This window comes from Misgurnus anguillicaudatus, chromosome 15 (genome assembly GCF_027580225.2).
Source record: "Misgurnus anguillicaudatus chromosome 15, ASM2758022v2, whole genome shotgun sequence".
Classification (NCBI taxonomy): domain Eukaryota; kingdom Metazoa; phylum Chordata; class Actinopteri; order Cypriniformes; family Cobitidae; genus Misgurnus; species Misgurnus anguillicaudatus.
Window position 1 is genome coordinate 313241 of NC_073351.2, and position 16468 is coordinate 329708.

The following is a 16468-nucleotide window of genomic DNA, read 5'->3' on the forward strand; positions in this document are numbered from 1 at the left end:
GTTCTCTCTTGGTCATTTAAAGTTGCGAAAAAGTAACAATCTGCGCTACCAGTAAACCATCAGAACACGTTTTCACTGTGGCTAAAAACATTGTAACCCCAAAAAGGTTCATCACTTGTTGTTTCACAGATGGAAGTGCTGCAATAAAACGCAAATAGGCGCCAATGCCATGGGTGCTCGAGTAGAGCCCCGGTGGCCAAGCACATACACACAGTTGCTTTACATTTACTACACGTGTCGCATCTAAAACGTGACCACCCAGCTTTCCTCATCTTCAAAGCGCGTGGCCGCTCCAGAGCGTCTTTCGTTGCTTAGCATGCACTTTCATAGATAATGTTAATAATTTGCAAGCTGTTAAAATAAAGCATACAAAATATCAGCTAAAATGATCTATAGGCGATATGATTATAATCGGAGCATTTGCATGTTTGTCAGTGATTTATTTATATTAGGTTATTATATTAAAGCATTTAAAGAGCACAGACCTACACAAAGGATGTGTATTTCATTTGTGAAACTCCTTGAAATAAATTATGGACTCAAATTTAAAGTTAAAAGACATTGGAGTACAGGAAACATTAGCCTATATCAATCCATATATCAAAGCTTAAATAACATTAGGTTATTATTTAGGTTCATTATTTCCTATTATGGTAATATTATGTTTAAGTGAATGTTAGCAGTTATCACTATAACCACTGCATATAAAGATGTTTTTCATATTTTGTTCAATTATTTGCTGGTCATATGTTCATATATTAGTGTGTCATATGATTAGAATGAAAAAAAAAACTGCATGAAAAAATAAGATATTTAAATAAAATAATGACAATTTACCCTGGTCACCCTCTCCAAAGTTTACATACACCTGACTTTTAAATGGTATTGACTTCTTGAAATGTTTGTATCTAATGTAATAGTTGCGTATGAATCTCTTGATTTGTCCTCAATGTGAAAAGATGAATCTTAACATCATAGAGTCACTGGTGAACAGTGTTCAAATATGCAGAAGATGCTGTAAAGCAAAGATTCTGCAGGACCTGGAGGATTTTTCTGAAGACAAGTGAACAGTTTAATGACTCAGGACAAACCCTAAACCTTTAAACCAGTGACGGCTGGTGCTAAATTGTTTTGCATTCAGATAAATGAAAATGTTTGCCAGATGTTTACACATATCAGCCTGAGGATGGTGCTCTGAGGTTGAGTAACAGGCTCTAAAATAATATATACATCATAATATAGTAATTAGGGCCCAAGCACCGAGGAGCAGGGCAGAATGGCCTGCACCAAAAGGTGCAAAGACCTATTGTTTTTCTTAGGATATTCTTTTTATTTTTAGGGCCTGAGCACCAAGGAGCAGGCCAGAAACATTTTAGCTCAACAAGAAATCGCAAAGGTGGATTTTTGATACTTCTAGAGGATTCATACAATTGACACTAAAAGTGGTGTACATGATGCAGAGACATTGTAGATGCTAAAGTGCGAAAGGGATTTGAAATCTCGAAGGCTGTTCCCATGGCAATGTGTAAAAACTTTACTTTCATTTTCAGGCATATTAAAGCCTTACAGTGGCATGCAGTGGATTTTTAAATACTTCTCCTATGGGATTCATGCGATTTACAACAAAAGTGGTGACCATAACGCCGAGACATTGTAAATGCTAAATTGCGAAGGGATTTTTTATATATTGAACGCTGTTTCCATGGCAATGCGTCAAACTTTCTTTCATTTTCAGACATATTGATGACTGACAGTTGTATGCGTTGAACTTTTAAATACGCCCCCTAGGAGATTCATGGAATTGACACCAAAAGTTGTGCCCATGATGCCAAGACATTGTAGATGGCCAGAATGGAAGCCCTTTTGTTTTCCTTAGAATTTATTGTTTTCATTATTAAGGCCCGAGCAGAATGGCCTACACCAAAAGGTGCGAAGCCCTATTGTTTTTCCTCAGATTTTTTTTTTACATTTTGGGTGCTTTAACTTAATTGAAAACTCTTGAAATTTGGCGCAGACATCAGTCTCGTCTGCCATTAGGACTGGGCAAAGACTGGAACACGGGTGTGGCAGGGGGCTCTGTAGCGCCCCCTGTAATGCAAAAACAAACATTGGTGCACAGATCAGGCAAACATGTACGCACAGACACGAGAGTTGGTACGTATATAGATCTCGTCGACCCAAAGAACTTTCACCCTGCCCATCAGGAAGTCCGTAAACTTTTAAATACTACTCCTAGGGAATTCATATGATTGACAACAAACGTGGTGAACATGATGCCAAGACATTGCACTCTGCTAAATTGTAGAGGGATTTATGATATCTTGAACGGTGCTGCCATGGCGAGGAGACAAATTTAAGGCAAAATCAGAGAAACGGAAAGTGTCTAATATCTAAAGCAAAAATGTATTATTGTGATGACACTGTTAGGTGTATGGTCACCCGAAGATTCCGATCGCATTGATTTGCCTATGTGAGTCCTGTGTATAGCTCCACCAGCAGCTTTGGGTGCCTTAACATGCTCAAAAACTCTTGAAATTTGGCACGAACGTCAGAATCATCCGTCATTAGGACCAGGCAAAGGGTGGAACACGGGCGTGGCAGGAGGGCTCTGAAGCAACCCCTGTAATGCAAAAACAAACATTGGTGCACAGATCGGACAAACATGTACACACGTGAATGAGATCTCATTGATCCACACAACTTTCCCAATCAAACCTATTAGCTCTGCCCAACAGGAAGTCAGCCATTTTGGATGGTTTGAACAGTGCATGTGGTGAACTTTTAAATACTCCTCTTAGAGAATTCACGTGATTGACACCAAACATGATGCTGAGACATTGGACTTGCTAAATTGCAAACAGATTGTTAATATCTTGAAAGCGGTTGCCATGGCAACGTGTCAAACTTACAATAATTATCAGGCATATTTAGGGCTCTTGGCATGCTTAGATTAACTTTGGCACACATCAGAGTTGTCGGCTGTTAAGTGTGGACAAAAAGGTCAGACAAAGGCGTGTCTCTGAAGTGGCTCACTAGCACCTCTGTGTGTCTAAAGTGGGCGTGTAGAAATGACTCGATAGCACCACCTGTAAAATTTCAAAAGAACAATCCTCCCGCTACGAAAAACTTACAGATACGAAATTTGGTAGGGTCACCTATCACCTCAAGATCTACAAAAAAGTTTCTTGGAACCAAGCTCTAAACCACACAGGAAGTCGTCCATTTTTAATTTTCTTTGTGATTTCTGTGCAAATTTTGGCAGTTCCAGGCTTTGCACTTTAACAAAATCCTCCTAAAGATTTTATCAGATCATCATCATATTTGGTCAGTCTCATCTAAAGGCCTTTGAGATGTTCAAATTGCGGAGATCTTAACTTTTCGATGGAGGGTGTGTCATTGCGAAGGGATTTTTGATATGTTGAATGCTGTTTCCATGGCAATGCGTCAAACTTTACTTTCATTTTCACACATATTTAAGACAGGCAGTTGCGTGCTGTGAACTTTCAAATTCTCCTCCTAGAGGATTCATGCAATTGACACCAAGCGTTGTCAACATGATGCCGAGACATTGGAGATGATAAATTGCGGAAGGGATTTTTGACATCTCGACATCTCTATAACATTAGAATAACCAAATATGATGTTGCCATGGCAACGCATCAAAGTTTACTATAATTTTAGGCATATTTAAAGGAACAGTATGTAGGATTGTGGTCAAAACAGGTACTGCAATCACAAAACTTGTGGGTAAAACTGATACTGCAATCTCACAACTGGGGCCCGTTCTTCGTACGTCGCTTAATACATCCAAGATCAAATGAAACATCTGAGATATTTAGATCTCACTAATTATGATCTCGCTTATTTGGTTCTTTGAACACCACTGCTGTTGATGATTAGTATGGCAGGATTGAATTATCTGAGATCACTGCGCGTTCGTTCGTGCACTGCAAGAAAAGGCAATACATATCGATAGTAGAAACACTGATCAGCCACGCTGTGATTGGCCAGTTGTTACAATGGCCAAGAACACGCCCATTTTTAACCCCTGCAGGCTGAGAGCTACTGATGAAAGGTTGTGAACTTTTTATGACACTGAAAATAAAAACCCAGTTAAAGCTACTTTTGTACATAAATCACCATAAATAATGTAACATTTTCTGTAAAAATATAATCTTGATATCTTTACTATGCTTGTCAAAGATTGAAATAAATGATTGTAATTAAAATGTGATGTTCCTAAAGTACTTTAAATCTCTTTTAAAAACAGTTAAATGCTGTTTTATCTGTTTGAAACAGCAACATAAAAAGCTGAATAAAAACAGGTGGTGGTCCTCCATCTTCATGTGATGTGCTGGCAGGAGTGATGTCTCTAAACTGGCTGATTGTGCAGATCATCTCTGGATGAGTTGCTCTTTCTTAAACCCACAGCCAATGCAACAATTTAATTCCTGATAAATACAATTTTTATTGTAGTTTATTATAAGATTGTGTTTTCCTCTCTTTTGTGCAGTTGTAGATAATACACCAACACTTTTAGCAGTTTCCAAGAATGTGGTAAATAAAGTATGATGTGCAGTAAGGGAATGGTAATGTTATTCTACATCAAAAGATTATAAAATACAATCGTTTCTGATAGCAATGCACATGACAGAGAAATCCTCTCAGATGGTAGTCCTTTAGAGAAACTATATGCAAGTGGTTAAATAAGTTTACTTCAATTGCATTATATACTGATTTCTGACTATATTAGCAGTATTCCATGTTAACTGAAAGTCCTGCATCTGCTGAGTCTGCACAGAAAAGTGTAGTAAAGAAGATAAAGATATGTGAAAATATGTGCAAAAAACTCATTTTGTTATTTTGGTAATTTTTGTCACAGAACAGATACAGGGGGTAATTTATTTGTAGACAACGTTTTAAAGATAGAACAGATAGAAATTACTAAACGAAAACCCCTTCATGCATGACTTTGTAAGCTACTTGACAATCTAAAGAAAAAACTTAAATAGGAGATTAGTTTATTCAAATGAAAATTATTTCACACTGAGTAATAGTCTTTATTGTACATAACATCTATTAGTGCTGGTTATGATTAATTCAAACAAATTTAAAATGAATGTGATCAGCATGTTTGTCTTGTCATTCGTTTAAGAATGTGTTGAATTTGAAAGCTCTATATATTAATCATGCATCTTACGCAGATATAATGGAGAATATGCGACTGGGTCAGACTTTCCGTATCACATCCACTTAAAAAGGTACAAACTAATCTTGTTTACATGAAATAAGCCTGCTCCCGAGCAGGTTTGAGCTTATGGACCTGTTGCTATGACAGCAAGTTTAGAATGAGCTTCGAAGAACCAAATAATCCAAGATCATGCCAAATCATCAACAATCAAATCCAGCTAACTGAGTTAGCGATGTATGAAGAACGGGCCCCTGGTGGCCAATACACAACATGACAACATAAACATCAGTTGAGGGCTGCAACTCCACTTTTTAAATGACAATATTCTGGCCGGACCACTGTTGTCAGTGATATAAGTATTTGAAATAAAATGATTTCTTAATGTCTAGTGACATATCAGGGCCATTTTATGATTAATTGATATAAATTTCTCACATACTGTTCCTTTAAAGATCCTGGCGTGCTTAGATTAACTTCAAATTTGGCACACATCACAGTTGTCGGCTGTTAAGTGTGGACAAACAGGTCAGACATAGGTGTGTCTCTTAGGTTGCTCACTAGCGCCCCCGTATGTAAATGTGGGGTTTGTTTTACCTACAGTCCCCAAATGGGTCAGTAACAACATAAAATAGCCCATTGATATTTGCCCACTTGATGCACTTGCCCACCGTGCATCGTTTTCTCTGAGGTACCGTGTAGCGCTAAAAAAAACGTGTGAGGGCCCGCCATCGCTGCTTGCTGCTTTTTTCTTTTTTTTCAACACTTTTGGGCATTTTGGGTGCCTTAACATGCTCAAAAACTCTTAAAGGTTTGCACAGACTGCCTACTGGCGCGGTCTAGCCGTGGGGTCGCCATCTTAGTGTACACTTAGCTCCACTCAGTGTAATTTGTATGGCAGGTGCAATGAGTGTCAGCGCATTTAATTAATTATACCTCACTGAATACTGAACTGATTTCACGCTGTTTTTTTGCTGCAAAGGTCATTCATGTAGCTATGATACAGGACCCATGTTTCGGCATATTTTAATATTTATAGTTAGAATGAAAATTCATTTAATATTCAATAATTAACAGTAATATTATATTCTGATATAATAAATTGACCAGATGTCCAAAATTAAAATGTGATATAGATATTTATAAATCACATTACTATTAATATGATAAAGAAGCAGAAACTGATACAAATCATACAAGTGAGAGTGTCGTTGTACATTCCCATACATTAATTTATTTCTCAGTTCACCACAAAATTTAAATTTACCACCACAAATAGATGTTTGCACATCGCATTTATCACTACCTCTGTCTCACATGACAGTTTCTGTACAAACACCCGTGGCGTCAGTCGACGTGCTCCGCTGAGCCTCATAGCATATGAGCATATGCAACTTAAAGCCCCCAAAATGTAAGCTGACCCGACACGACCCAAAGCAAACCGTGGGGTACATGCAATGGAAAAGTATCATAAAACCCCTGAAAGAGGACTGTTTTGCAGAGTTTCTTTCTCATGCTTCCTTTCGGTCGTTCAAGAGTCATTCTCAGGAACCCTTCCCCTTTTCACACTGTTTCAAGGGACAGGGGAAAATGTTGAGGGGTAGGCATAGGGATAAATTGGAATTGGGCCCTAGTTACCCACTGCAAGCCTTTTTGTTCCCTTTGGTCTGCTGATTCTCTTACTCCTCAACAGCCTCCCTGTAGATTAAAATCTGTGGGGGAGAGAGCTTTCACTGTTACTGCACCCACAGGGCTCCAGACTAACATTTGAGAGGGATGGCACTGGCGCCACCAAGTTGTACAGCTGTACATGTTTAACCCTCTGTGGTTCGACCATTTTGGGACACTCTCAGAGGTTCTGACATGCTCTTACATTTGGTCTTTTTTCAGTTGCTTTAAAACATAATAATGGGAAGTGTCTCATACCACTGCGTTCAGCATAAACTGGGCTAAAATATTATATGAGCTACATGTATGTACATGTTTGTATTTTTGAGAGAAAAATGTTTATGCGTGGTTTTTAAAAAAGCTAAAATTTTAAGTCACTGATATAAGTCCACAAAACCCATACTAAACATGTTTTAACAAGACTTTCCTAAACATAATCTAGTAGTCTAGCGTTCTTTCTTTAAAATGATGTGACAATCACCATGCCTACTTATTCACATAAAACAATGTATTGATTTAGAAATTGTAAGACACTTTTTGTTTAGACGGGCTGTATGCGAGAAGGATTGATTGACAGCAAGCAAACAAAGGCTCGCATAATGAGCTGCATAATGAGCTGCATAATGAGGCAGGAATGTGAGAATGAACTACAGTAAAGAATGTGAGGACAAATGTATACATGTTTGTTTGAGGTTTATTAAGTTAACAATATAATCAAAATAGAAATTATGGTTAGTAGGACATTTTAAGTTTATTTGGAAACATACCCTATTCCTAAAACTTTGTATAAACTAAGAAACTGATACACAACAGAGCTGTAAACTTCATGTGGCTCATATTACCATATAACTTTATGTCCAAAAAGTGTTTTTCCACTTCATAGTTTTGTACTGATGAGAGAGATGCATACCTCTAAGAGAGTTATAAACAGCTGTTAGCATAAATTGTCCACAGAAATACCCTTACTTATATAACTGATGGGTAAATGTCACTGATACTAAGTTACATTCATATACTATCTTGTACATAAACTTAATCTCAGATAAACATCTGCAGCAATTAATATAAAAAGCTGTTTTCAGATGACTGTTTTCAGATGTCAGTCCCTTATCGTCTAGCTTCTGTTTTAAACGTGTTTCTGTAAGCGCGTATGAACTTTATAAACACATCGCATGTGCGCGAGCTCACGTCTCCGTGTAACGCAGCGCTCATAAAAACGGTGTCGCGTGTAAAGCGCAATGTATGGAATTACCTTGCATGTAAACAATATGGAATCATTTTACAGCAAATCCCGCAGTGCAGCATTTACTCAAAGTTGCCATGACAGATACGAAAGTGAATAACTGTGTCTTAACACTGTACAACATGTAACAGATATCCGCCATTATGGGAGGTCACGCGTACTTGTTTGTAAATAAGCATGTAAACATGGAATCATATTACAGCACACACTTAAAAGATACAGCAGTTCAGGCTTACTGAAAGTTTCCACGAAGGATATAAGTGAATAACTGTGTTTAACACTGTTACTGCATGCAACAGTGAAATCCGCCATTACGTGAGATCGCGTCCGTTTGTAAACAATGCGAAACTTTTTCAATCCGAAGCGTGTAGTCTGCTAAGGTTGCTTAACGTTACTGTATGTAGGCTGAACTGCACAAGCCATGAGCATATTAAGTTACATGATAGCAAATATAAATGGTATAAATTAACTGTTAACGTTACTTACTTCTAATCCAGCAGTGCGTTCTCCATTGTTCTTCTTAGGTAACGTTAAAGATAAATGCTTCTCTTCTTCAATGTCCAGACATAAATGAAGATATTCCTCACGTGTGTGTAAAGTTTATATCCCAAACATGCGGTAAAAAGTCTTTAAATCTGATCAAACTTTACGCTTTGCTTGTTTTGGTTGAACAGCTCGTGTCTTCATTACCATGTCAACAGCTGTGGGCGTGACCAAATTAAAGATAATGAAGTCAGCCAGGAAAAACGGTACTCTCTTTACTTCAATGCAGATTACATAAACAGGCAATATTTGTTTTTGATTATATTTAGCTTGTTTAAAGACATTTCAGGCTTTCTTTGGATGTGTGTTTCATGCTTGTGTGACGAGTAATCGCGGAGTTTCAATTGATTTTTGTAACGTGTTTTGAGAGACAGCTGGCGGAGACAGAAATGTCTGGATGGACACCCTGTTTATTTTCTTTATTTGACAAAAACACAAAGATCTGTTGTTATTGTGAATGAACACATATTAAAGAAGACCCTTTACCGTTTCAAATGATGTCAAACACGTAAGTCTATGATTATTAATGATGGAGTATTTTAAGTTGATTCTGCCATGATAAGGAAAAAACGCGTCAAAACGCGGCCCCGCGTTTTTGGACCCCAGGGGGTTAATGCATTAACTATTTTATTTTTATTAATCTTATTTTTTACCATACTCTTAACATATATTTACCTTACTGTAAACTATAAAACTTACAATCAACTTTTTTACTTTGTTGTAGGCTACTTTAACACAGACTTGAGTAAAGAATCACATTCTTGTGCTATAATCACTACAAAATGTTTCCATGCACTCTGAATATATCTTTTGGCCAGGAATTTGGCCTTCTTGGTCTCTTTCCCTTTGACAGCCACTCCTCAAAACTTTTCCTGGCATTAGGGGCTGTTTACACTTGGTATTAAAATGTTTCAATTCAATTCAATTCAATTTTATTTATATAGCGCTTTTCACAAGTGTTAATTGTTGCAAAGCAGCTTTACATGAGAAGATGTAGAGGAGAACACAGATAATCAATAGATAATATAAGAAGTAGAGAAAGCGGTTAAACCGTACAAGCGATCATATTAATAATGTAACGTATACTGTAAAGTGCTAAGTTAAGCCAAAGTTGGCTGACTCTCCCTGGGATTAAAAACCCTCTAGGAAAAAAAACCCAATGGGAAAAAGTCCTAGAAGGACAAAAACCCTTGGGAGGAATTAATATATATTTATATATATATATAGAAACGGTAGGGATAGGAGGCGGGTAAGCGAATTAAACTGGTTTAGCCGGTGGTCGTTGGTCGGGCATCGGCTGGTCATCACGTTGAAGGACAGCCAGTGGATCAGTGATGCAATGATCTTCACAGCAACCGGAACTGGGTCTGTTTGTCTCATGGTCCTCGTGGTTGAGGACGAGACAGGGAGAGAAAAACAGAATTCTATTAGCGTAGGGGCCGTTCGCATGCAATGCAAGTGTCAAACATTATAGTGGTTCAAGTCGGCTCGGTTCCAGACAGGCTAACTATTGCGGCAATAGTATATTACCCATATGTGGTATGTGAGTGCTTTGTTCTAGACAAACTAACTACTGCGGGAAATGTACATTTACTGGACATTTTATGTGAATGCTTTGTTAAAGAAGAATGTCTTAAGTTTAGATTTAAATTGATCGACTGTGTCTGATACTCGAACATTATTTGGTAAATCATTCCAGAGCTTAGGGGCTAAGTAGGAAAAGGATCTACCACCTTTAGACACTTTTAATATTCTAGGGATAATTAAGTGACCAGAATTTTGTGAGCGCAGTTTACGTGATGGATTGTATTCTGATAGTAGTTCTTTAATATACGAAGGCGCTAGGCCATTTAAGGCTTTGTAGGTGATTAGTAATATTTTAAATTGTATACGATATTTAACTGGTAGCCAGTGTAAAGATGCCAGAATTGGACTGATGTGGTCATACTTTTTAGATCGAGTAAGCACTCTTGCGGCGGCGTTTTGAACCAGCTGTAGCTTGTTTACCTGATTTGCATGGCATCCCCCGAGTAACGAGTTACAATAGTCTATTCTAGAGGTCATAAAAGCATGTATAAGCTTTTCTGCATCTGATGCAGACAGCATATGGCGTATTTTTGAGATATTTCTAAGATGGAAGAATGCTGTGCGGCAGATGTTGGCGATATGACTATCAAAAGATAGTTTGCTGTCGAACATTACGCCTAAATTCTTAAAAATGTGTTTTGTCGATCCATTTTCAGCCACATTCATAGGTAGTCTGAATACACAGAGAACACACAGTGTACACCACTATATTCAGGCTTTCATTGATAAAACTAAAGCGGGTGATTTCTGCATCTTTCATTAGTTTAATTTTGCGAGGAAATGAAAGTTGTGCAATCTTATTTCATCAATTGCGCTGAAATTTAGCTCTTACCTATATTTGTACAAAACACTGTGCAGCATGTTTACTTACAACACAAGCAGCAGACTCTAACATCATATTAGTTTTCGTCCAAATTCCTACCCCGTCTATTATTTAAAGGTGGAGTGTGTAAATTTTAGTGGCATCTAGTGGTGAGGTTGCAAATTGCAACCAATGGCTCAGTTAATTGCTCACCTATCGCATTTAAAACGCATAGAAAAGCTACGGTAGCTACAACCAAGACAAACATGTCATCTTCGGAGGCAGCTTCGTAAAAAAAGTTTGTCCATTTAGGGCTTTGGTAGAAACATGGCAGCACAAAATGGCGACTTCCATGTTAGGGGACCCTCAGAGTGTAGATAAAAATGTATCATTCTAAGGTAATAAACACATAAGGGTTCATTATAAAAGATCTTTATACACGCCTGATAATATAGTTTTGTATATTATTTTGCATTTCTGTCAAGAGATCCTTCTAAAAATTACACACTGCACCTTTAAAAGCTGGACCCGAACATGTTCGGGAAGAGGCAGACCCAACCGGCAAATATTCTTTAGCTAAATGTTATTAATAAGTCAATAAACAAGTAGCAAACATTAAACTTTTTGTCTTACCCATAGAAGTTAGCCTTCTCCCTCCTTGTACCTGACTGTGATGCACAATCCTTATTGCCAAGAAAGTTCCATCCATGTTCCTTTCTTGACTATTGAAATGCTTAATGCTTATTCCAGCTTTAAATGTCCACTTTACAGTTATGGTGAGGAATAACACAATTTTACATTTGTTGTTAATCGGATCAACTTGCATAATAATTTATACTGTTTGCCCATTTGGATTATAATAACGATTGCTTGTTCAGTGCCGTGGCTGCTTTCGTTAGCTTTATTTCTTTGGTTTCATATCTGTGCTCTTTGAGCAGAGTCTGCCCAAAAACTTTAGATATAACAGCAAGATGGTCAATTTATAATATTATTACAAAAATTTGAGGAGTCAGTGCCAAACGAGTGGTATGGCGGAATAAGTCCTGCCTTCTAAATAAAAGAGCCACTTTTCAAAGGGAAAGTCATTGTGTCTCACTGCAGAAGCTCCTGACTGGTAGCCAGAGAAACATTACAAGAGCACATGCGCATTAGCTGCCTGGTTGGAGCAACCAAATGTAAACATTTATAACGCAATTTGAGCGTCATAGAAAAAATTTATGCAACAGTTAATCTAAGTTTTTGTTGCTGTTTTTGAAATATTTTATTTAAATGTGTGTGTATGTGTGTTCTCCGAGTCTGATCGACTCGGGTATTACCCACAATGTTAAACAGACCCGAGACCCGAAATAATAGACTGAAATAATTAAATAACTTCAGGGCAGAACTAAATTAAAAACAAACCCTTTTTTTTTAATTCTCTTCCAAAATTTTCAGCACTTTCCAGATTCTGCAAGGTGTATTGTATGTAAACTTTTAATGGCTACTGTATATAGTAAATAGCTTGTAATAATGTATGTTTGTAAAGTTTTTTGACTGATTGGTCTATTTATCTTTTGTGCTTTTTCTTTGTTTCTGCTTGCTGTGTTTCCAGTGAGCATGTTTCTCAACACTTTGACTCCCAAGTTTTATGTGGCATTGACAGGCACATCATCCCTCATTTCAGGACTCATACTGGTGAGTTATTGTAAGTTTTAACTTAACAAAATGCTCTTGAATTAACATTTAATAAATAAGCTAGTGCTGCCATTTTTAATATATTTTTAAAGTCAAATCATGATTTCCATTGCGCAAATATTTTTTTATCTTTTTTTTTCACAAAGAGAGGCGTTTGTCTTACCACTTGGTATTTACCAACCACTGTCAAAAATAAAGGTACGAAGCTGTCACTGGGGCAGTACCCTTTAAAAAAGGTCCCAATATGTACCATTTAGGTACAAATATGGCAGTTCAAAGTACTAATATGCCCTCTCTTTGGGTACAAAGGTGTACCTTTTTGAAAGGGTACTGTCCCAGTGACAACTTTTGTACCTTTATTTCTGAGAGTGAATGACAAGAATTGACCCATGCATTAAAAGTATTGCAGTTTAAAATGATTAATGGTCTAAATAAAATCTGATTGGTCGCATGTTTGTGTTGTTGTAGATCTTTGAGTGGTGGTATTTCAGGAAGTATGGGACGTCGTTCATCGAGCAGGTGTCAGTAAGTCACCTTCGACCTCTCTTAGGCGGAGTAGACAACAACTCTCCTAACAACTCAAACAGCAGTAACGGAGACACGGACTCCAGCCGACAGAGCGTTTCAGGTCGGCGCCTCATCATAAAATTCCATGCATATTTCATTTTAGTCTCTCATCTACTTTCCTGCAGAGTTCACGTCCAACCCTAATCATACACACATGAACCTGCCAATTATGCTTTTCATGGCTACCCAAAAATTGGAGGCAGGTGTGCTGAAGCAGGGTTGGATCTAAAGTAGGCAGGAGGGTAGATCTCCAGGAACAGGGTTGGTGACCACTGGTTTAGATTAATCCAGGACTAGCCCTAAGTTATATTAGGACATTTAGGGGACGGGTTCGGTGTTTTGCACTTGGAGCCCTGTTTTCAGATTGTTTGTGGTGAGGTGGAGCGGTTTTGACTGAAATTTGGACATATGATGCTGGCCCAAGAATTTTTCTGGTTTCTGTTGTATCAGTCCCCACCTCTACAATGTGTGTATAGGTGCACTGGAACAATCCTTCCTAAAATGCATTAAACTTTCGTTTACAAAGACGTGAAACTCACAGAGTGGTCAGGGGTGTTCACTGATATGCTCACACAAAAATCGCATCATAAGTCCAAATTTCAGTCAAAACCGTTCCACCCCATCACAAACAATCCGAAAACAGGGCTCCAAGTGTAAATACCGAACTTGTTCTTTAAGTAGTTTTGACAAACAAACCTTACAAAAACAATACATTTTGAGACAAAACATTGCCACTAATGTAGGTTAGGTTATGTCAGTTTTGTCAGGTGTTTTTAAATTAAGGCAGCTCAGATGTGCATTTCTGAGACTAGGATAAACACTGTCTGGGAAACCACCATATTGTGTTAACCTGTCATGAGTCCTGTCTGTGTCTGCCCTGTATTTTAGTCTGCCTGCTTTCCCTCCTGTTCATCTGTAGCTTTGCCCCCTTGTTTGTTACCATTGACATTCATTGAACTCACTCATTACCTCTTGTCTATATTGTCAAAGTTATTCATTGTCTCTGCCTTGTCATTGGTTCTTGTTTTGTATATATATTCTGCTTGTTCATTACCTGTTTGACTGTCGATGTTAGTGTTACTCCTGTGTTCTCTGTGTCATGTTTGCCTGCCTCATGTTCCTGTTCCTTGTTTATACCCCTTTTGGATTTATAATAAAGAACTTAAAGCTGCACGTGGATCCGCACCTTGGTTTACCTGTTTTGCCTGCCATGAACCTTAACATATCGACTGACCACAAATGGATCCAGCAGCTGTCCTCGTCCTCCTTCAAGGTAATCGGTCCCTCGAGGACCACACCAAAGACTTTTTGGACATTTCTAATTCTACCACTTTATCGGACTGTATGCTCATTGACTATTTTCTATTCTGGATTAAATCAACCACTCACCTCATCCACTATGGTCCTTAAGAGTCACTTATGCAGGCTGTGGACTTTGCTCTTTTGCTGGCCGGGTCACCTTTCACGGTTGGTGAAGCTGAGGAGCAGGCCTCACCTAAACTGTTTTTTTTGGGGGGTAGTATGCACCAGGCTCTGCTGGCTAAAGAGCCATGCCGGTTACGGAGGCCTGCGTGCACTGCGCCTGAACCACATTCCAAGATGGCCGCCACCAAGCCTATTTCTGTTTCCAAGATGGCTGCCACCATGCCTGTCTCTCTTTCCAGGATGGCAATCAGAAGAACACCCTTCTCTAAGAAGGCCACAATGTGTGTATCAGTTCCTAAGATGGCACGCCTGCAGCTGTTTTCAACATGGCTGCTGCCATACCTGCACCTATTCCCAAGAGGGTGTTGCCATAACTGCACCTATTCCCCAGAGGGCCGTTGCCATGAATGCACCTGTTCTGAAGATGGCCACCGCCATACCTGAGCCAGTTCACAAGATGGCTGCCACCACACCCGAGCCTGCTCACAAGATGGCCATCACCATGCAATTGCCAGTTTCCAAAATGGCTGCCGCCACACCCGAGCCACTTCACAAGATTGCTGCCACACCCAAGCCACTTCACAAGGTGGCTGCCACACCCGAGCCACTTTACAAGATGGCTGCCACACCAGCCTCTACAGTTAATGCCAGGACCCAGCAGTTAATGTCTAGTCTGGCAGATAACCAGATGAACCAGATAACCAGATGTCTGTACGGGAATCTGGGATCTCAAGTCCATTGTCTCTGTTCTATGGTCCCTATGGCATCGGAGGTATGTCCTTTGACTTCTGTGTTCAGCCGTGACAGGGAGTACCGAAGACTCCAGTTCAGACCTTTCAGCCGTGATAGGAAGTACAGGAGGCTCAAATTTGGACCTTTCATCCGTGACAGGAAGTGCATGAGACTCGGGTTCGGACCTTTCATCCGTGACAAGGAGTACAGGAGACTTTAGTTCATGGGCTTGAGAGACATCTTGCTGAACAGAAGAGCAGACCACACACACACCACGGAGCCGGTTCATCTGTAGCTCCGCCCCCTGGTTTGTTACCATGGGCATTCATTGAACTCATTACCTCTTGTCTATTGTCATTGTTATTCATTGTCTCTGCCTTGTCATTGGTTCTTGTTCTGTAAATATACTCTGCTTGTTCATTACCTGCAATATTTATTTGCAATGGTTGTGAGATTTGTTGGTTGTTTATCTTGGTAACATTGAACTGGTGAGCACAGACCGTTATTAAGGTTTGACCTGAGCTGTGTCTCTATGTGTTTTGTTTGTAGAGTGTAAGGTCTGGAGAAATCCACTCAATCTTTTCAGAGGAGCTGAATATAACCGGTAAGCAAAGTTTTTGACATTTCAATTGATGTGACATACAACTTATGGTGCTGAAATGCAATGTCTTTTACAATGTTAATGGGTGTAGTGTTAAAGTCTAACGTTATTTCTGCCTTACTTTCCTACAGCAAATAAAAAATGGCTTGGCAAACAATATTTTTGAAAAATATGTTCCTCTGGCATTATACACTTTCTGATGCCTCTTCTATCAGCTACAATTTCAGCCATTTCAGGCACAAAATGATTTAAGACGTGCTTTTTTGGCATTAAATAATGGTACAGAAACCAGTAAACACACACATACAGTCCTTAGTGAACCGCATTGCATGAATCATTTAAATAATCTCCTCCCATAAATTTTACGTCTTAAAGAAAAACGTATTATTTTTCCTTTATTTATCCACTGTGCATCTTTAGTAAATCCTGACAGCCATT

General features: G+C 38.7%; 1 protein-coding gene across 5 annotated transcripts in view; it reads left to right on the top strand.

Moving 5' to 3' along the window:
* LOC129419431 (suppressor of tumorigenicity 7 protein homolog) overlaps positions 1-16468 on the top strand; it is a 236756-nt gene that overhangs the window by 19280 nt on the left and 201008 nt on the right. For all 5 annotated transcript variants that reach the window (XM_055174572.2, XM_055174573.2, XM_055174569.2 and 2 more), the window contains 3 exons: positions 12623-12705; positions 13174-13333; positions 15979-16033. In XM_055174572.2, coding sequence (XP_055030547.1) covers positions 12623-12705; positions 13174-13333; positions 15979-16033 — 298 coding nt within the window. The remainder of the gene's footprint in view (positions 1-12622; positions 12706-13173; positions 13334-15978; positions 16034-16468) is intronic.